Raw genomic sequence first — 21,791 nt, 5'->3', positions numbered from 1 at the left:
TAGTTAATTTTTTTAAAAAAATAGAAGGAAAGAATCTGTTTTCCTCATGGCTGTGCCAGAGGAGGAAAGGGTTGGTGTGAAGCATAAAAGGCCAATGCAAATTTTGACTCATTCTCAACACAATAAACCATGTTTCATCATGATGCTCAAAGTCCCTAAGTTCATAGGAACTTAGCATAAGATTAGTGATACCAGTCACTTACGCACAGCTGTGAATCTGCATGAGTTTACAATGGGCTGTGTCTTCCACCTACGCAGAAGCAGGAACCTCACCTAGCTCATCAAAATGTGTGTCGATTCCGTTCATTCCTGGCACAGAGCAGATCAACCTGGTTTTGAGGAAAGTAGTCCATTTATTCACCAGCATCCGTTGTCCACCCATGTCATTCTGGAGAGGACGGAGCAAGAGAAGACGAACACAGGGACAGGTTAGACGTGTTGTGTTCTCCTGCTATTGGAGGGGAAATTTTGGATCACAACTTTGCTGCTACGAGTAGATTTGACACTTCCACTGTATATGAAGACTTTATGGTTTAACATCAAGCCAGCATTTTTTCTTCCTACACTTGCTTTACATAGTAAAAGATCCAGTGCCGAGGGCCAAGTGTGGTTACAGGGAACCAGACAGAGGGCCTTCTCGGTAGTGGCGCCCACCCGGTGGAACACCCTCCCTTCAGATGTTAAGGAAATAAGCAGCTATCCTATCTTTAAAAGACACCTGAAGGCAGTTCAGGGAAGTTTTTAATATTTAACCCTGTACTGTTTTTAACACTTGATTGGGAGCCGCCCAGAGTGGCTGGGGAAACTCAGCCAGATGGGCAGGTATAAATAATAAATTATTATTATTATTATTATTATTATTATTATTATTATTATTATTGTATCCAACATGATGAAGAGTTCTGTAGAATCTGGAAGCCTGCTCAGTATTTTGGGACTTTTGGGTTGGTCCTAATAAAGATCTTTCCCTATAGGAGATCCCCCCCTCTTTTTCTTATGTCCTACAATGACCGCCTTTGCTTTTTATATAGCTTACATTATTACTCCGGAGTCTACATTTTATCTAAACTATCAAAGTACTCATTAAAAGCTGTAGTTTGGTAAGAATTTTTTTAATGAAAATCATGCCAATAACAAGTTTTAACTGTCTAGATATTATTAATCCCTTTCCAATTACTCAATTTTGGCACACCCGTGAAGCAAATATGCTAGCCAGTTAAATTCTTTGTTTTATTAATCACCCTTAACATTAGTTCAGTGAGATTAAGAAATAATGACCCTCACATTTGTTTATTTCAGACTTGAGTTACTTCATGGAACTCATTCTGAGGCAGATGGGTGCTGTAATCCTAAAGTAAAAAATCTTGTATATAATGACTACAGTTACTAATTACCCTCCTTTCCTAAGGGTGCAAAGAAACATTTCCCTCTCTCCCCAGGGCCAAGCTATAAAATATGCCTGTTCTGCAAATCTGCATTAAAAGCTGGCTATGAATGGTGCTGACTTGCCCTATTCTGTGACATGGTCAGACCTCACCTGGAGTACTGTGTCCAGTTCTGGGCACCACAATTCAAGGACACTGAGAAACTGGAACATGTCCAGAGGAGGGCAACCAAAATGGTCAAAGGCCTGGAAACGATGCCTTATGAGGAACGGCTAAGGGAGCTGGGCATGTTTAGCCTGGAGAAGAGGAGGTTAAGGGGTGATATGATAGCCATGTTCAAATATATAAAAGGATGTCACATAGAGGAGGGAGAAAGGTTGTTTTCTGCTGCTCTAGAGAAGCGGACACGGAGCAATGGATCCAAACTACAAGAAAGAAGATTCCACCTAAACATTAGGAAGAACTTCCTGACAGTAAGAGCTGTTCGACAGTGGAATTTGCTGCCAAGGAGTGTGGTGGAGTCTCCTACTTTGGAGGTCTTTAAGCAGAGGCTTGACAACCATATGTCAGGAGTGCTCTGATGGTGTTTCCTGCTTGGCAGGGGGTTGGACTCGATGGCCCTTGTGGTCTATTCCAACTCTATGATTCTATGATGTTTTGTGATTTTTTTAAATTTAATTTTTAACGTTAATATAGTGTTGAATGAATGGTTGAGCTTCTAGACTGGCTATTTATTGAGCGTCCATATTGATGTGCTGACACAAAACCTGTGGGGAAGTTATCCACCCCCATCGTTCTACCCGGACACTGAGGTCCAGCACCGAGGGCCTTCTGGCGGTTCCCTCACTGCGAGAAGCCAAGTTACAGGGAACCAGGCAGAGAGCCTTTTCGGTAGTGGCACCCACCCTGTCAAAAGCCCTCCCTTCAGATGTGAAGAAAATAAACAACTATTTTACTTTTAAAAGACAACTGAAGGCAGCCCTGTTTCGGGAAGTTTTTAATGCCGGATGCTGTATTGTTTTTAATATTCAGTTGGAAGCCACTCAGAGTGGCTGGAGAAACCCAGCCAGATGGGCAGGGTATAAATAATAAATTATTATTATTATTATTATTATTATTATTATTATTATTATTATTAAATGCTCCCAATATGTTCATGCAGAGATTATACGACATTCCAACTAGTGGTTCTTATGCCAAACTTTCTGAGGGAATTTCCCCCTCCCTGTTCTTATCTTGGTTGTGTTTTTTTTTTTTGCAGTTAGAAAAGTGACATTTATGAGATTCTGTGCATATTTACATAGAGGTATTTCCCACTGTTTAACCAAACCTTCTTTTGCAATCCTACGGACATTCATTGAGAAGGAAGTATCATTCATTTGCAGTGGCACTTGTTTGAGTAAACATGTGCAGGACAACGCTGAGAAGCTGCAACCCCAAGCACATTTTATGTAAAAGCAAGTTGCGCTGAAATAAATTGGGCTCTCTACTAAGAAAACATGATGAAGATCAGGCGTGGTGGTGGTGGTGGTGGTGGGATCTCCAAAGCATGCAAAGCTCTTTTGGTTTCTTCTATTGGGCTTAATGCTGAGCTTTTGTAATTTTATTTTCCCTCAACAGAAGCTCTGAGTTAAATTTAGGAAAACACACACACACACAAGATAAGGAGCAGACCAAAATTTTGCATGCGGCCTGCCACTCAAGTGACTGTTTTCTTTCCATACCCGTTTCTCTTGATCCCTTTTATGTTTCTCCTCAAGTTTTACTTTATGCCACTCAGTAGGGAATGAACTCTACAGATGCAGCTCATTGCTGAGCTATGCCAGAACCACAGTTAGGTGGGTGGTCACAACCATCTCCCACCCTGTCTCTGGACAAGGGGCTCTTTGATATGGAGCCAGGAAGAAAGTCAGAATTCAGTCTTGGATGTTCTTGTTTTTTTAAAATACATATATTTTTTACTTTGAGCTTTCCCAAACCCAAAGCATCTAAACTCCAGAGCAAAAAGAAGGAACACACTGTAAGAAGAAGTTTTATCATAAAAGGTTTCTTACGGCACACATTCTTCCGACTCTGGAGTAGATGGCGTGAGCACCTGTCTCAGCCTCTAACGCTTTCTCAGTAAAGAAGAAGTACACTTTGTTATCTTCCCGGTCTTCGTTGTCAGGAATCATGAAGGAGCTTACAAATTTTGGTTCTTTAAAAAACCAAAGAAAAGGGGGGGGGGAGACAGAAGAGATACCAAAAAAGCAAAAGGAAAAAGGGATGAATCAAATTTATTTTAGAAAAACACCGGTAATCATGCATATATAAAAACATGTATAAGTGCAACCAGATTGCTCACTTTTTATTCCAGATATTATGGCCTGGCCCAAGGCAGACATGAGCACTGAGCTATCTATGGCTTGAGTTTTGGATTTGATATCCCACTTTATCATTACCCGAAGGAGTCTCAAAGCGGCTAGCATTCTCCTTTCCCTTCCTCCCCCACAACAAACACTCTGTGAGGTGAGTGAGGCTGAGAGACTTCAGAGAAGTGTGACTAGCCCAAGGTCACCCAGCAGCTGCATGTGGAGGAGCGGGGAATCGAACCCGGTTCCCCAGATTACGAGTCCACCACTCTTAACCACTATACCACACTGGCTCGCTTGGGGAGGGGGGTTATAGATCACAATCCAAGAACATTTTGAGATCCCGAAAACCAGAGTGCCTTCGTTTCTAGTCTCTTGATGTGTATCATTAGGAACTAAATGGACAGACTCCGGATCACAGTTGGGAAAGGGAACAGGAAGTCTTCCCATTCAAGCTGACAGACCTGGGTTCGCACACTTGGAACTGAGCGAATTCAGGCACACACCAGCAAGTGTTTTATCTCAATGAAATAACAGGACTGCAGATCTAAGCTTACCAAACTGCTGCAGGGCAACGCAGTCATTGCGCCTTCAACTGCGGTGATGAATTTGCAAGGGCTGCTTGAGGTTAATAATTTTAGAAGGAGTACAAATGATGTGGACTGGCCATAATGTGGCTTATACATCATACACAGGATGCTGGCACATTAGCATTGACTGTGATGCTCATGATAGATTGCTACGGGGGGCCTTAAGTGGTGAGCAGGTAAGCCCACAATGAGATTCTCTCTGCTTTTTGGAGCGAGATAAAGGCACCAGAAAGAGGGAAGCATTTACCAGCATCTTCCAAATTCCTGCTTAAATGTGGCCACAAAGTGGGGCACTGGGAGGTACTTCAAAAATGCACAAAGACACAAGTTTTAGTAATATTTGCATCTCCAAATGTATATGAAGAGAAAGAAATTAAAAACTTCAGTTCCACAGAGGGCAGGCCAAACGATTTCCCACTCAAATCACTCCAGACAAAGTGTCAATTTCCACCCTACTCTAAATCACTCCAAATCTGTTCCTCTTCAATTCATTTACCCCCAGTTAATTTCCCAGTATATCCTGCTCTAAATCAATTAAATTCCCCTTCACTTACACCCATCCCATAACCCCCAAATCATCTGTAAAAGTAGTCTTACATTAATTCGTTTCCTGAAATTAATATCCTATACACACCCAATTCAATTTATTGCAAATTCATGAATGACCCAGAAGAACATGGGGCACTTCAGGAAATATTTTGTGGTCTCTACCTCATGGGTTTACTCTAGCAATACCTCTTGGTCCAGATCCTGGCTCACAGAGAGGGGAAGCCAAATTTCCTCTCCACTATACTGCTCTAATATTTGGAATGTGCCTACGTCCTCAGGAAGATAGCCTTAAGTAGAAACATACTTTTGCAATAGATATTTCTAGTAAATATGAATGGAACTGCAAAGCAATAGCAGCCAAGATCTCAAGGGGGACCAAAAGACAAACTTAAAAACTGTTTCATGCAAGTGAATGAACATATGGAGAATATCAGCTTTGAAAATATTTGTGTAGCTCCAACTTACATATCAATATTTTTTTTCTTACACACATACACAAAAAAACCCCTAAGATCCTTTTCCAATCTTACTCTCTGGGGTTCATTTATTTTAATTTATATTAGCCTGAAACTTGGCATGCATTTGATACAACCATCTGTGGCTGTATACAAAACAGGAATCAGAGCTGTTGCGGCAGACTGATTTGCCACTGGGGGTGGGGGTGGGGAGAGCAAGACACTGTGCGAGAGGGATGTGCAGATTTGAAAGCATTTCGCCTCTTTTGTTGTCAAATTGGAACCATGTGACTTGGCCATGAGAAACCAAACACTGACGTTTACCCTTGGGATAGATCAGAATAACTCAACTCATCAAAGCTCTATCAGGACGATCCTTTGACAGCCATCATAGCCCTCAATCTACATGACGCTCACAACTCAAGCAAAAATTAAGAAACCCAAGGGAGTGAGTCTTCCAGAGCGCACATTCAAAATAGCTCGGGGCAATAAGAGCGAGGCAGTTCACACACTCAGGAGCATGAGGACCTAAGTATACATGGTAGGTGAGCTGTTGTGCCCGTCTTACTTCTCCCAAACCTGACGTGAGCAAAATTAAGTGTGGCGTTATGCACATCCATATACCAGATGTCTGACTTCTCCATCCCTTTTCGCGGGGGAAGGATCAAACAAATCATGTCTACAAATGTGCATCTCAAAGGTCCAGGGGGGTGGGACATGCTGATTCTTTCTCTGCCTGTGGAGTCCTCGTCAACTGACTGAGTGTGCAAATTCTGTTTCCTTTCTCTGTAGAATTAGTAGGGAACAATTTGGGTCTGTATGAACTATTGGTATTGCACAATTGGTCAGACGCATGATATTTATGCTAACCTAAAGGACCCAATAGGGACACAGGTGGCGCTGTGGGTTAAACCACAGAGCCTAGGACTTGCCGATCAGAAGGTCGGCGGTTCGAATCCCTGCGACGGGGTGAGCTCCCGTTGCTCGGTCCCAGCTCCTGCCAACCTAGCAGTTCGAAAGCACGTCAAGTGCAAGTAGATAAATAGGTACCGCTCCGGCGGGAAGGCAAACAGTGTTTCCATGCACTGCTCTGGTTCGCCAGAAGTGGCTTAGTCCTGCTGGCTAATGATTTGGAGAGGACTTTGCAGGGAGGATAAGGCTAGAACCTTGTGTCGCTGAAGCCTTTTAAACCTCCTGGTGCATCTGGGCAAAACACTATTGTTTATTTTTATGATTACTATTATTAAACAACGAAGATTTCTTACGGACCCCTTGTACCTTTCAGCAGGCGCTCATCGTCTGGCTCAGTCCGGATGTGTGCCGCACGGCCCATTGTGCGGAAGATGGCAGCATCTCGCCCCCAGTAGTCACTGTAGAGCCCAGCGAACAACTCACCACCTGAAGGTCAGATGCATCCGTGGTAAGTGGAGAGAGGGTTGCCACACTCACACGACATACATGTTACATCACAGGTGAGGCGTTTGACCAGTCCTGTGGACACAGATTTTCCTGGATCGTACCACTTCAGGGTGCAGACGAAGAGTTGCATACTTCAGTGCTTCTCTACAGCCCTTCTAGAGGAGGTCAGGGGTAGAAGCAGGGCAGGGACGGGGGGGGGGGACATGACAAAATATAGCAGGGAGGTTTCAATCTAGACTTCTCCCTGGCATTCTGTTTTTCCATGCGCAGGGATGCCAATTCTGTGGTCAAGGCCCAACTTGTAGGCCCAAGCGTTACAGGAAAAGCTGTGCCCACGCAAGTATGAAGCTGGCGTAAAAGCTTAAGGCAATTTACAGTAGCAGGTATAAAAGTCCCAATGTGTTTTATACACGATACAAACAGAGACATCAACAGGAAGTCAATGGATAACCTATACTTAAAGAAGTTGAGGTATTCCATCTTTTATCACTGATGTCTCTTTTAAAAAAACCTTACAGTAAGTCTGCACTTTCCTTTCTCCCAAATCTCCTTGCCCCCACCATGCTGAGTGAGACCAGAATCCCCCCCTACATTAAATTACTTGTACTCTACATTACGAGTTCAAGATTCCGCTCCAGAGTGAACTGCAAGGCACTGGCTGCCCGATGACATTTTCTGCCTCGCTTGTCTTTTTAAAAGGGGATTTCATAAGGTTTTCCCCCTTTCTCAATGTCTCTTACATTTATTTGCCACTGGATGGCACCCGAATACCACAAAAGCAGCAGAAGGAAGCCATCCTTTCAGAACGGGAAGAAAATTAGCCCTTTGACAGTCTAAATTAAACTGTGCAGATATTTTACTGCCCTCTGACAAAGAACTGAATACTTTCAACCTTTTTTTAAAGCTATAAGCAAGCATATTTGACTAACTTTACTGTTACTGTTATGGTTTTTAATTATTATCCTTATCACTATTACTACTTTCCCTCTCTCTGAAGGATTTGCAATCTTTTACTTGCTGTCTGCAAATAAGTGTGGATCTGATTTCAGTGCAACTGATGGACTTGGAAGTAATGATGCTGCCGTCCCTAATACTGTAATGACCCTAAATATTCTGCTGAAGTACAGCAGATATGGCAAACCCAGAAATCTTTCACTGGTGCGAGCCAACCCACACGGAGATCAGTTCCGCAGAGGAACAACACCTTAGCAAATAAAGTAAATAAGTCACAGCAGTTCTTGAGAAAAAGGAATCCTTACGTATTTGAGATGACATGAAAACTGAAGTCTCCAAACACCTGAATAATCACTCCCAACTTCGCAAGATGCCTGGGTGTGTTTTTGGAAGCTTGCATGTTTGCGCTGAGGCTACAGTTTGGCTTAGCATTACATGCAAACTGTGTAGTGTACAACTTCCACAAGGAAATTTTCTACACATGTGTGATTTTCAGCCTTTCTCAGACTACAGACATCCTTGGCAGAATGAAGGTCATGCATGACTTACAAAGCGAATTCTTAAGCTAAGTTTTAAATTCGTGAGGTAACTTTGATTTCCCAGAGGAAGTGTGTGTTGGTTGAGAGCCAAGGGCTTTACAGTTCATTACGTGGAGGGTCTTCCCACTCTGCCCTGAGATAAGGGAAACTTGAGCATTCGTAGAGGCATTGTCACTTTGCACACTGGAGTTTATTTTCTTACTGGAGAGACCTAAAGCCCTAGGATGGCTGCTTTGGGGCTGCCAGCACTGATTGCAGTCGCATGCGAGAGAGAGCCTGCAGACTCGCTTCAGTGTCAGATGCTGTTGCTAGATGCCGAAAAGACTCAGTTTAGGCATTTCACTACATACATCTTGTCAGAAGCAAAGGGAGCAATCAAGCTAAAGTTAAGCACTTCACATTCCCCACCAATTTCAGTGGGAGTTGCTGAAGCAAGCACTCTTATTCTTCTGCCGGAATCATAAATCTGGTGGGATCACGTCCACAAAGTACTGCAATTTAAGAAAAATTAAAAGGGGATATATTGGTAGCATTTCAATTCCACAAATATACTTTGGATTGTATCCAACGTGTTCTTCCATTCATGGAATAGTTTTTTGACCCAGTGACGGTTTGAACAAGAATAGAGTTTGCAGTCAAATGTTAGATGTGCTATGTAAAATTAGACATCATTGCATAATTGCAAACTAAACTATCTGGATCTAAAACTATAGAACAGGTAAGTCTTCTTTGTTAATAAACATGTGCAGAGGGGAATGGTCGCAGATCAGTAATAGAGCATCTTTTTCGCCGCTGCATTTGCAGATACAGCTGGGGAAATTCCCTGTATGAAAACCTAGAAAGTGGCTTCCAGTCAGTGTAGGAAACAATAATGAACCAGGAAAAAACACACGTCTTATGTTACTGTGCATACAAAGCATGCTATTCATATCATTCTTACTTATTTAAAATATTTATATCCTACCTTCTAGTCTAAATCCCTAAGTCAGGAAACTATACATATGGAAAGGGCACCTAAATGGGTGTATTATTTTTAATATATAACTAATGACAAATAGAAGGGTGGGGAAAACCACAGAACAAAACCCATGGAAATCATGCTTCAGTGTGAGGTAAAAGCTCTCTGGAGTTATTCCTCCCCCCTCTCAAAAATGTCCTGAAGAGTAAGGAAGTTTTATATTGTTCAGGGCACTTATGCTGATTCTACATATCGGAAATGTGACATCTGAATGTTATTGTGTGGTTATTGTGGCCTTATAATTCTTGCAACTACTCTTCCCCTGACCCATCACCAAAGATGAAATACAAATGAATTGATTTTGTATTGTTATATACAAAATATATATTGTTATATATATGTCGGGGGGTGGGGAGTGTGCTTGTGTTTACTGGAGAATTTTATGGCCTGTACATACATGGAACTATAAAGACTGGTCCTCTCAATAAATCTCTGAATTGATCTAGCTGGGAGAGTTGACACCCCTGGTTTCACAGGGCCCTTCTCTGAACTGGTGCTACTCAGAGACATGGCACAAGCTGAGACCAAAGAAGCCTGGGGGGTTCCTGGGATAAGGTGAGGCGCAAGAGCTGTCCTGTTGCACAAATCCGTTCCACTTCCCAGTGGGGAGGAGTTGCGGTGGACCGCGTGGCCACCCACTCCCCACTGGGGGTGGGGGACTTTGTCCCCCGTTGCCTGGGGGATCCCAGCCACGTCAGAGCCCGGCCAGCCAACCTGCTGGCAGGGGGGGGGCATGGCCGGGGCCGTTTAAACTGAGGAGCGAGCCAGAGGACTTCCTCTTTGCTCACTTCCTCAATCACCCGCCCTCCCTCCCTATTTTGCAGGTTAGGCAGTGACCTTGCTATGGACTTCGGTTGGTCGCCTTGGTTGTCTGAGGGGCCTGGTAGGAATTTTTCCACTTGGCAAATTGGCACTGGCCACTTGGTTTTTGCCTACCTTGTAGCAATCGTCACAACTTTGTTAGGGTTGCGGTTAGGCATTGTTTGACCTTGTGTGGGGGAGGAGAGATGTGGCCATCACCTGCCCCTCCATGCTTAAGGGTATTCCGTTAAAGGAATCCGGGGGTGTTGATCTTGTCCAAAGCATAGCTGTCAACTTACAGATTTGAAAATAAGGGACCAGCAGCCTTGAAAATAAGGGACCAGCAGCCAAAATAAGGGACCTGCAGCCTCACCTGTTCCAGGCACTCCAGTCTTCTTGTCCTCCTGCAGTCTGGTCAAACTCATGCTGGTAGCTTCGAGAACACTGTCCAACCAACTTTGTAACCAGAGGTTCAACTGAATAGAATCTGAATCACATGCACCACAAGGCCTATGCAGCCTCAACTTAAGATGGCTCCCCGGCCTGGCTTTGCACTGCGAAGTTTGCAGCAGCACGTGCAACAAAATGGCGTCCAGCATTCAAAAACCTCCTCAGCTTGCATTAACTAGCCACACACAAGGCATGCAAGCTCCACCCCCCAGTCGTTCTTAGACTTCTTATTGGGTGAGCAACACAGCCAAGCAACATAGTTGGAGCCTCCCTCATCCCTGGCCGGCAGGGAGGGAGGGAGAGGAGCTGCTTCCTTTGAAATTTAAGGGACATCATTTAAGGGACAGTTAAGGGACATCCATCAATAAGGGACAGCAGCGGGACATGGCGCTGGAATAAGGGACTGTCCCTTCTAATAAGGGACACTTGACAGCTATGGTCCAAAGCCCGGCTGGGGGCTAGGGCCTTGACACGACCCCGACAGGAACACCAGGGGGAGCTTGAGTTGGTTCGCATCGACAGGGCTCCCCCTACCAGTGGCTTACCCTTACTGGACTTCCTGCACAATGGGCAGGAGTCAGATATAGTCAGGTCCAAGCAATGCCTAAGCCAATACTGCTCACATTCTATAATTTCAATAAAGTTGTGGCCAAAACTTGCCCAATAACATAAACCTAATATCTGTGTCCTGAGTTATTTCCAACGAGGGGGTGGCTGCGGGGTCTCGACACGCAAGTTCGAGCAGAATGAGAAGTTTCAGCATCAAGGTCATGCTCAGGGCTGCTTCACTGGCAGCGTGTGACATGCGCTGGCTCTGTCTCCTCCACCCAAGCATGGACCATTATCCAACACCAATATTTCCTTCTGCTGCTACTTGAGATCCTTTAGCTGGAACTGTCAGGGGTTGATCTGGGCACTTCTGCATAAAAAGCATTTGCACTGCTACCCAGTCCTGGGGATAAGTCACAACTCAGTCTCAGCAGCAGAAAAGATCTGGGCTAGAAAAGACGCAGATAACAGGGCTGCTACTACTGTGTGCTACATATCAAAAGCCACGCGCCTGAAGAAAATTATCCTTTCAAGAACTTCTGTGGTCTCTGTCAACCTGCCAATGAGATCTATTACCAAGTAGAGCTTTGCTTTATTGGAAACAGACAGGAGAATTCATTTGCTTTGGGTGCTTAGGTCCAAAAATTCTTTATGGAATTTATCTAACCATTTAACATTTTTATGTAGCATTATCTGCGGTTGAAGGTCTGTTCTGTTTCCTGATTGTAATTTACAACTTACTCTGAGTTTATTCAGAAATGAAATTGTTCCTTGCTGCCTCTTTCCTTAGTAACAGGTCAAGAGAAAGTAAGTTTTGAAGGTAATTTAAGAAAGAAAAAAACCCTAAACAATGGAAAAAAGGAGGAACTGAAATCCAATCCAAATTAATCACTTTGCAATCACAGTGCAAATTAATCACAGTGCAATCTGTGTGAATACACAGTGCAAAAACGTGTGTATTCAAAAGGAAATCTCACTAAACCGAATGGGGTTTATTCCCAGGTAACAGTGCCACCCTGAAATCTTGTCTATTTCAACAGAAAAGGTAAGCAGCTTCCTCAGGTCTTAGGCGTGCTTAGTTTCGGCTAGATTGTCCCTAGTATTTTTAACTGATGAACTGAAAATCACCAAGAATGAAGTATCGGGGATTGTCCTCTGCTATGTATCAATCTCTGTTGAAGCCATGATAAACAAACAGGATTTTAAGAACATAACAACTGCATGTGATATTTTAAAATGCCAACATGTTATCATATCATTTTGGGGGGAAGGTGTGCCAAGAGGGTAAAGCTATAGTCCTGTCTACATTTAACCCAATCCAGGTAGGAATGGGCTTCTGTTCTTAAATCACTTTTTGGTATCTAGTCCATGTGCCCAAACAGTTATGGAGCTCTTTGCCCACTGAGATTAAGCTGGCACTGCCTATCATATCTTTTAGGACACAAACTTGAAACTTGGTTCCTCCAGAAAGCCTTCACTTGGAGATGACCCACCCATATTGTATAGCTGTGACTTTCTGTGAACATGCTGCTTCGTTATGCTGTGTTGATTTGTTTGTTTATTTTTGTATTGTATTAAAGTTTGTATTTTGTACACTGCATAGATATATACAGCAGAAAAACTGAACAACCAAACAATAAAGTTTGGCAGCGCCTGGGGTGCCTGAATTGCACTTGGACAGTGATCATCAGCAAATCTATCCCATCATTTCCCAACAGGTAATTAACAAAGGCAAAACTGCCATCATGAACCATCAGTATTTCACTGAGAGAGATGGTAGTGCGCTGAAAATTCAGGCATGGGATACTGACCTGAAAGATGATCTCTGGAATCAGGCCCAGGGTCAACAGGCTTATTGCGGATCTATGTCCCTACTCAAAATCAACATCTGTACAAAACTTTCCTACCCGATTTCGTCCAGGTGTTTAGCACTGCAGCTGCCATAATCCTGGGCCATTGGCTGTGATGGCTAGAGCAGATCAGATTGTAGTCCTGATCTGTGATGGCAGATATGGAGGGCATTATTTATTTATTTATTTGAATCTAATATACAGTGAATCGAAACTCAGTGGGCAGTATTGCTTTGAAGTTAAATTACTGTGTCTGAAAAGTTCCCTAATATTATGCAACCATTGCATGTCTACCTATCAAACTGGCAAAAGAAAACAGAAGAACATTGGCTATATGGTTGATCTAGTGAAACAAAGAGAATTAAACGCAACATAAATGTAGGCACACGTATAACAGACACATCAAAGGCATGTAAAAGAATACTGTAGTGACAACACCTTAAGAGAGTTGGGGAAGAAACTCAGAAAGACATTTTATAACATACGACAAGCCATTACCAAATAAAGTGGAGATGAAGGAGGAATTGGGGTCAAATGGGCACCGTCCACGTCCCCTCTCCAGTCTGTGTGCTTCTAGATAAAACAGATGATCCTTTGAAAAGAAGAAGTACAGAAAGCATTATATAAAGTTCTGGTTTAAACAAACGAAGCTGCAGCTACTTTTGTACCAGTGCTGCGGCTTAGGAACAACTAAATCATGAGCCCTTGTTCAAACGCTTAGATGGCTGATGATACTCTGCCACTAGGCACATGTTGAAATTGTACATCTAGGTACTTTTTCATACTGTGCTCATTATGAGACTTTCTCCCTGTATATTTGATTCATCTGATTGATTTGATTTATCCATGTGGAAACACAACTTTGGTACCCCCTCCCCATGTGAAAAGTGCTATAGAAATACTTTTATAAAATACCGGCAAGTAATACAGAAACTCATTCAAACAAGACTCAACGTAGGATACTTGTGAATGTAAGACACTCTCTTATTAATGTATGTCCACCTCTAGCACCATGAGTACCACAATCGTGGGTGCCTGGGGCCGCGGGTGCCATGCGGCATGCATGGCCCTGGCTCCGAAATTTGTGGGTGCCCAGCCCCTTCATGGGGAATTTTGTGGGTGATTGCGCATCCAGGTGTCCCAGGGAATTGGCACCTATGTCTAGCACAGTAGTGCATTCAACACTGTTATGCATTGGCAAATGATAGACCACTCCTTTATGCCAGCTTCTCTTCTTCCTCCTCCTTTTGGCCATCGTAAGTAAGTTAAGGGATGCAGGTGGCGCTGTGGGTTAAACCACAGAGCCTAGGACTTGCCGATCAGAAGGTCGGCGGTTCGAATCCCCGCAACGGGGTGAGCTCCCATTGCTCGGTCCCTGCTCCTGCCCACCTAGCAGCTCAAAAGAATGTCAAGTGCAAGAAGATAAATAGGTACCGCTCCGGCAGAAAGGTAAACGGTGTTTCTGTGTGCTGCTCTGGTTCGCCAGAAGTGGCTTAGTCATGTTGGCCACATGACCCAGAAGCTGTCTGTGGACAAAATGCTGCCTTCCTCGGCCTATAGAGTGAGATGAGTGTTGCAACCCCAGAGTCATCTGTGACTGGACCTATCAGTCAGAGGTACCTTTACCTTAAGTAAGTTATTTATTTTGTATCATTTATAAGCTGCTGTACATTCAGAAAATATACTTAAGCAGTGTTCAGAAATGGAATATAAAGCATAATCATAGAATCATAGAATCATAGAATCATAGAGTTGGAAGAGACCACAAGGGCCATCGAGTCCAACCCCCTGCCAAGCAGGAAACACCATCAGAGCAACAGCCAACAGAAATCCAGCCAACAGAAAATCCACAGAAATAAAATAGGCTGAGTGGTGAATGGTCAAGGATGATGGAAGTTCCCAGTCCAGCAAAATCTTCAGGTCTGTCCACCTCAGTCCAAAATACCATGCTTAGAAGCAAAGAATACTTATCCATCTTTTTTCAAACCTGGGTCTCCAGCTGTTGTTGGACTACAACTCCCATCATTCCTGACCACTGGTCCTGCTAGGGATGATGGAAGTTGTAGTCCAACAACAACTGGAGACCCAGGTTTGAGAAACACTAGCTTAACTGGATGGTGACAGGCTTGCCCCATGTTTGCCCATCGCTGGTAACGCAAGTGTCATAGTTGTCCATTTCTGAAACAGTACTTTGCAGATGTTTAACAACCATCAGCATCTGCATGCTGGTGATGGCGCACTTGTTCAAAGGAGAAAAACAACAACAGAAGACAAGTCCCTGTTCTGAGAAGCTTACAATCTAAACCGCCACAGAGAAGTAGGTAAAAGAGGAAATGAAATGAAAAGCAGGGCTAGGTATGTACAAATGAAGCTATATATACACTCAGGTTCTGTTCTATGCAGTTCTATGCATGTTTACCTCAGTGCAGTAGGAGTTGGTGAGGAGGAGGAGTGCAATCCTGCTAGCACATTTGCACCATGCTGACCTTGTCTCCACCTTGCCCCTCCTTCTCCCACTAAGCCCTAGCAGTGCCTGTGACGAAAGGTCAGGTAAGAGCTGCTGCCTTGCCAATTACAACTGTATCAGAGTCAGTCCCCCACTGAGCTAAAGGAGACTTACATATTGAGTATAACTGCATAGGATTATTCTGTAGAGGGTCAAGCCAAAGCAGTGGTGGATCTTGGGGTCGGAAATTTCAGTGGCACCCTGTGAGACGCCAAAATCCGGCACCCCCTGCCTCTCACACTCCATTCTAAATCATAGCTGCATCTCTCCCAGTGTGGTGTAGTGGTTAAGAGCGGTAGACTCGTAATATGGGGAACCAGGTTCGTTTCCCCGCTCCTCCACATGCAGCTGCTGGGTGACCTTGGGCCAGTTACACTTCTTTGAAGTCTCTCAGCCCCACTCACCTCACAGAGTGCTTGTTGTGGGGGAGGAAGGGAAAGGAGATTGTTAGCCACTTTGAGACTCCTTGGGTAGTGATAAAGCGGAATATCAAATCCAAACTCTTCTTCTTCTTCCCAAGGTCCTTCTTCCCAAGGTCCTGCACCCAGAGCGACTGAACCAGTTGTGCTCCCCTAAACCCACCTCTGGCCAAAGTCTCATAGAAGAGGTGAATCTTGAAAAGCCATTTCAGGAAACACTCGGTATATTTTTAAGCAAGATGACAACTAGGTGAAACTTAAAGTTGTGCCTTTTTCTTTTCTTTTCTTTTTTATAAATATTTTATTAAGTTTTCACAATAAAAAGCATACAAAGACAAAGAAAATACAGCATCACAAAAAACAATACAATACAAAAATACAAACATTGAACACATCAAAAGAAAAAGGGGGAAAAAGATACAAACACATATAATAACAAAAAACAAAAATTCCCTCTTTCTTAGTTTCTCATCTTCAATTCACTTATTTTCCCAACTTCCTCACGTCTCCCGTTCTTGTATCCCTTTTTAGAAATTAATTCAGCAAATTCACATCCTATTTAATTTATCCATTGTTAATCCAATCTTACATTTTACTTTGTTGCTAAAGCCCCTGCAACTCATTTCAGTGTCCTTAACATTCAAAAATTTTACAATATTTCTGCAAATAAATTTTAAATTTCTTCCAATCTTCCTCCACCGACTCCTCTCCCTGGTCTCGGATTCTGCCAGTCATTTCCGCCATCTCCATATAGTCTATTAGTTGCATCTGCCAATCTTCCAAGGTGGGTAGATCTTGTGTCTTCCAATGCTTTGCGATGAGAATTCTTGCTGCTGCTGTAGCATACATGAAAAAAGTTCTATCCTTCTTTAACACTGATTGGTCCACTATGCCCAGGAGGAAGGCCTCTGGTTTCTTCGGGAAAGTATATTTAAATACCTTTTTCAGTTCATTATATATCATTTCCCATAAGACCTTGATCCTTGGGCACGTCCACCAAAGGTGAAAGAATGTACCTTCAATCTCTTTGCATTTCCAGCATTTATTATCGGGCAAATGATATATTTTTGCAAGCTTGACTGGGGTCATGTACCACCTATACATCATTTTCATAATATTCTCTCTTAAGGCATTACATGACGTAAACTTAATCCCGGTGGTCCACAACTTCTCCCAGTCAGCGAACATAATGTTATGGCCTATGTCTTGTGCCTATTTTATCATTGCTGATTTTACAGTTTCTTCCTCGGTATTCCATTTCAACAGCAGATTATACATTCTTGAGAGTGTCTTTGCATTGGGTTCTAACAATTCTGTTTCTAACTTTGATTTTTCCACCTGGAAACCAATTTTTTTATCCAAATTATAAACCTCTCTTATTTGAAAATAGTGTAGCCAGTCTCGCACCTTCTCCTTAAGTTTGTCATAACTCTGCAATGTGCCTTTTTCTTTTACTCTGCCATCACTCAACTCTCAGAACTAATACCGTATGCCCACAACTTCTGCACATTTAACCTGTGCACATTCAGGTTTATGTGCTTGGCAAAATATAAAAAAAAATTAAAAGGGGGTGACAAGTTTGGGGGACAGAGCAACCGGAGCTCACCCCGTTGCGGGGATTTGAACCGCTGACCTTCTGGTCGGCAAGCCCAAGAGGCTCCGTGGTTTAGACCACAGTGCCACCTGCAGCCCATGACCCACCATTGCACCCAATGTGTTTTGGCTATACAGGATTTTAGCTTTAGGCACCACCCCCAGAATGTAACCCTATGTAAGTGGTCGGGTTACTGTGGTTCTATAGCTTTAGCAGTAGCTGTTTTATGTACAGTGTGCCTTAGTTGGATGCTGGTGGGTTTTTTTTTTAGGGGGACAGCCCCCACAAATTATATATGGAAATATGGCTTATGCAAACTATAATTCTTTGAAATTATTAGCTGCTCAGGTATTACTCCATGAAAAGGATCAGCTTTAATCACTCTGGGAAGCAACCACTGGAAAAAAAAAGTGTATTGCTATCGTATTATTTTTCTCTTTATGACAGCATGAAATTTTAAACCAGTAGACTTTAATAGAATTAAGCGAAAATTAGTAGTTAGAAATGAAAAATGAATTTTATAGGGTGAAGACTGGGAATATTATACTTTTGTATTATTATACTGGAAATACATTTTGCAGAAAATAATCAATGGAAGACTAGCTGAATTATTTGAACCTTCTCCTGTTTGCTGGGCGTGCACACAAGCCCAAAATATCAGTCTCATAAATCAAAGCTATCCCAAGATGTGTGTGGGGGGGGTAGGGAGAGGAAACCTGGTTCTAATAACATCTCAGAATAAATCAAGGCAACATCTAAATCCAAGCTCAAACTTGCAAATCAATAAGCTGAAAGGAAGAGGTTTATGTCAGGCTAACAAAAACCAACAATGTGTCCAAATGGAAAGACCTGTTGATGGCAATTTACACTCATTGAGGCAACTACAACTACGCCAGAAGATTCAGCAGGAATATCCTGCGGCAGCAATGAAGCTAGATTGTGTTTGTTGCAAGAGCAAAGTCCCAGGTACATCCCTGCTTCTTCTCTCTTAACAACCGAAAGGAACTGCTGGTCCTCGTCACCAGCACCTGTACAATACCTTTCAAGAGCAGTTCAGGGAGCACCACACCCTGTCAAATCAGCAGCAAACTATGTACCTTTCTATACCTCCAGGAATAGGGCAGTATAGAAATTCAATAATAATACAACAACACAAAACTAGGAGGGTGCACTAATGAGCTTGTACTGGAGTGCCCTCCCTCACGACAGATCTTGGTATTTTGAGAAGCATTGATTCTCAGACTTCATCTGGATAGCTCAGTTGGTTAGGTCATGATGATGACAAACACCAAGGTTGCAGGTTCAATCCCCTTATGGGACAGCTGGTTGTTTGAACACTTACTTTTAACTTGGCAATTAAGTTGTGCTATTTCTAAATTGCCGCCGGTTTTAAACATCACATTCTTCTTTCATCGTTTACAACAGTTCTGCTTAAGACTAAAAATTTGGGTTGATGAAACTGTTTTGAACAATTTTCACCGACATTAGGTTTTTACTCTTACCAAACCAAATCTTCTCCATTTATACCGTAAACGAAAATTCTCTCTTGTGCAAAATGCTCAGTGTATTGGCTTAAGCCTAACAAGTAAATTAGGCGGTGCTCGTACTGTCTTTTGTTGTCTATGTTTGCACAGCTGCAGTCTCTGATTGAATAATGTGGTTTACATTCTTCAAGGTACCCTTCCACGTTAAGGTGGACCACAATTTATATTCCACTGAAACAGAGAGATGTGTTTTTTCAGTAAATCTTACCCGATTTGACAGAAACCAAAGCATATTCTTCATAAATGTTTGCAGATGCGCAGGATCGCTGGGGAAATGGTCTGCAAAATTTCAACATTGACTTTTTTATTTTCCTGTAGAGTTTTTCCATCTCAACCTTTCAGGACATTGTGGCCTACAATGCTGGCTGTGCCGAAGCATCCAGCGCTGGTGTTTTTCACCATGAATCGAGTGATTTGTGTGTGTCAAGTTCCACATGATGCTAATTTCAAAGGGAAACGGTTCCCTACTAATATCAGTTTCAAGGACTAGCACTGTAATTTTAGCCACTCCTTGCCATTTGTGAGAACAGTGCTGTAAAAGAAATGTCAGGAGAAAAACTGTCACGCTACAGGATATGAGGTAGCACTTTGCTGCCATTAGTCATGTCTCCGTCTCTTTCCAATGACTAGGATAGAGTCATAGAGGAAAACACAGAAGAGGAACTAGAGATTATTCTGTCTCCGTGTAGCTGGGAAGGAAAAGGTTTGATTTATGGTACCTATGACTTAAGAAACCTGAGAAGTATTCATCGGGCATTAACATTGCCATTTTAAAAATAAAATAAAAATCACCACACTATTTGTTTCATGAAGTCTTAGCTACTCTGTAACGTAGCAACAGGGTATGAATCAATGACATCAAAAGGCAGCACTTGCCAAAAGATGATATACAATAAAGAGAAACCACGTCCCATTCAATGAGCTCTCTTCTTAGGACCAATGACATTATTTTGTTGTACGCAAGATTTTAAAACTAATCCTTTCTATCGCATAAATGAGACAAATGCACGTTTTGGATTTCTGACACACCCTTTGCCATAAGATCCCAGGGCAGGTTACAACAGAAAAACACGATATTAAAATCAGTTAAAATGTATATCAGACAGGCATGAGCATAAGAGCCTCAGGCTTTAACATCCAGCTCCTTTAATACATTCTGACCAAGCATCTGCACCCACAATAACTTGGTTCGCGCCCTAATTTCCACAGATGTGAAAATGCATATAAATCAGTTTTAAAATAATCCTATAAACTCAACCCTTATGACAGGAACAACTCAGGGTGCTCCCCAAAGCATAAGACTCACTCTCCAAAGTTTGCCAAAACCCCAGAGATTTTTAAGGTTTTGAGCGGCTGATTCCCCCCCCGCCCCCAATTGATTTATAATGTATTCTTCTATTATTTACATACTTTACCATACTGTGATGGCTGCTTTAAGAAAAGCAGGCAAGAAATAAAAAAGACTCACTGGTTCAACCCAATAAGTTAGTTGTTACTTTCTTAACCGTATGTTTTTCCTTAGATCATTTGTGTTCATACAGTACATCTCCCCATCCTTTTATGAAGAGCTGGAACGTTCAGCTTAGTGAGCTCACCGAGTTAAGAGTTCAGTTTGGAGCCTGTGCCTGGATTTAAACAAAACACTAAATTTTCTGCTGATTTACTGACATGTCCTGTGGTTTTTCAGGTTTAAAAATACCGTGTACAAGTCAGAGTTCAGCTGATATAGCCAACCTCAATAAAGCTTCTGTAGCGTGGATTTAACATCATTACTCTAGATGGAGGGGAAAGCTGGTAACTTTGGTTTTCCCCCTATACTTCAGAATATACAGTATTTACAACAGCATTCAAAAACATGGATGTATTTGTAAGTAATCTATCTTAAATAGTATATTGCCCTTTAATAGCAAATGAAGGCAAAGTTTGAAAACACACATCAAGACAACGTGTATCTATTTCTTTGTAGTTTGTGAGCGAAGAAGGTCAGGACTGAATGTCAATTCCTTATCATGCAAAACCCCACTCCATTTCTTGTTACAGGTTTCACATTTGAGGAAATAAGCAATGTTAATATTAATGAGAAAATTATTATCCTAAGCTGTTCTTGATAGCTCTTCAAACACAGAAATACCCTCTGGGCCCGATCCTGCTCTGCGTCCAGCTAGCTATTCTCTATCCACTCAGTCTGTGTCCATGCAAACTTCATTCTGTTTGCATTTCCCCTCTGCTCTTTTGAGACAACGGCCTTCATATTACCGCTAAAGACAATTTAGCAAAGACAAATAAGAGAAATAGTGGACGCTCCATGGAATTAGGAATGTTGACACTGATCCACAATAGGGATGCTTCCAGTGAAAATTGGAATATGCATTATTGATGTAGCTATAAATGAGAAAAGGGGGTGTTTCAAATCCCCCTCCCATGTGAATGTTGCTGACAAGCTCTTCTGCATGCAAATTTTCCTGGCTGCATGGCTGTCCCTTATTCCACCATCTTTTGCCCACTGCGCTTGAGACACTAATGCAATGAAGAAGTATTTCTCACTTCTAACGTCTACTAACTGCAGCTCATGATGTACAGAGGCCACTTGCAAGGGACCCAGAAATGTACTGCACGAACTGTGGGATGCATCTGGACAAAGACATATGGAAAGAAGCTTTAAGAGAACTTCTGTGTGGAGTATGATCATGAGAAGAAATATCTTGGGTGGTGTTATTGTGTGAGTCGGCATTTGGGATTAAATATGACAAGCACAGCTGACCATAGATGTAAAAACTCGAGCAATGCACCTTTCTGTACCTCATACCACTACAACTGC

At 42.5% G+C, this 21,791-nt stretch overlaps 1 protein-coding gene across 2 annotated transcripts in view; it reads right to left on the bottom strand.

Annotated features, from left to right (window-relative positions):
* The window catches only part of SEMA3E (semaphorin 3E), a 166,807-nt gene that overhangs the window by 22,061 nt on the left and 122,955 nt on the right, over positions 1-21,791 (bottom strand). Inside the window, exons 5-8 of one of the 2 annotated variants that reach the window (XM_082223092.1) lie at positions 13,409-13,502; positions 6,600-6,728; positions 3,440-3,582; positions 274-388 (exon numbers count right to left, since the gene is read on the bottom strand). In XM_082223092.1, the coding sequence (XP_082079218.1) occupies positions 274-388; positions 3,440-3,582; positions 6,600-6,728; positions 13,409-13,502 (481 nt within the window). The remainder of the gene's footprint in view (positions 1-273; positions 389-3,439; positions 3,583-6,599; positions 6,729-13,408; positions 13,503-21,791) is intronic. The other variant, XM_082223093.1, reaches the window with a different exon arrangement.

Source organism: Podarcis vaucheri (assembly GCF_965113315.1).
Source record: "Podarcis vaucheri genome assembly, chromosome: 5".
NCBI classification, from domain to species: Eukaryota; Metazoa; Chordata; class Lepidosauria; order Squamata; family Lacertidae; genus Podarcis; species Podarcis vaucheri.
Note: the sequence above shows the minus strand (reverse complement) of the source record. Positions and strands in the feature narration are given on the sequence as shown.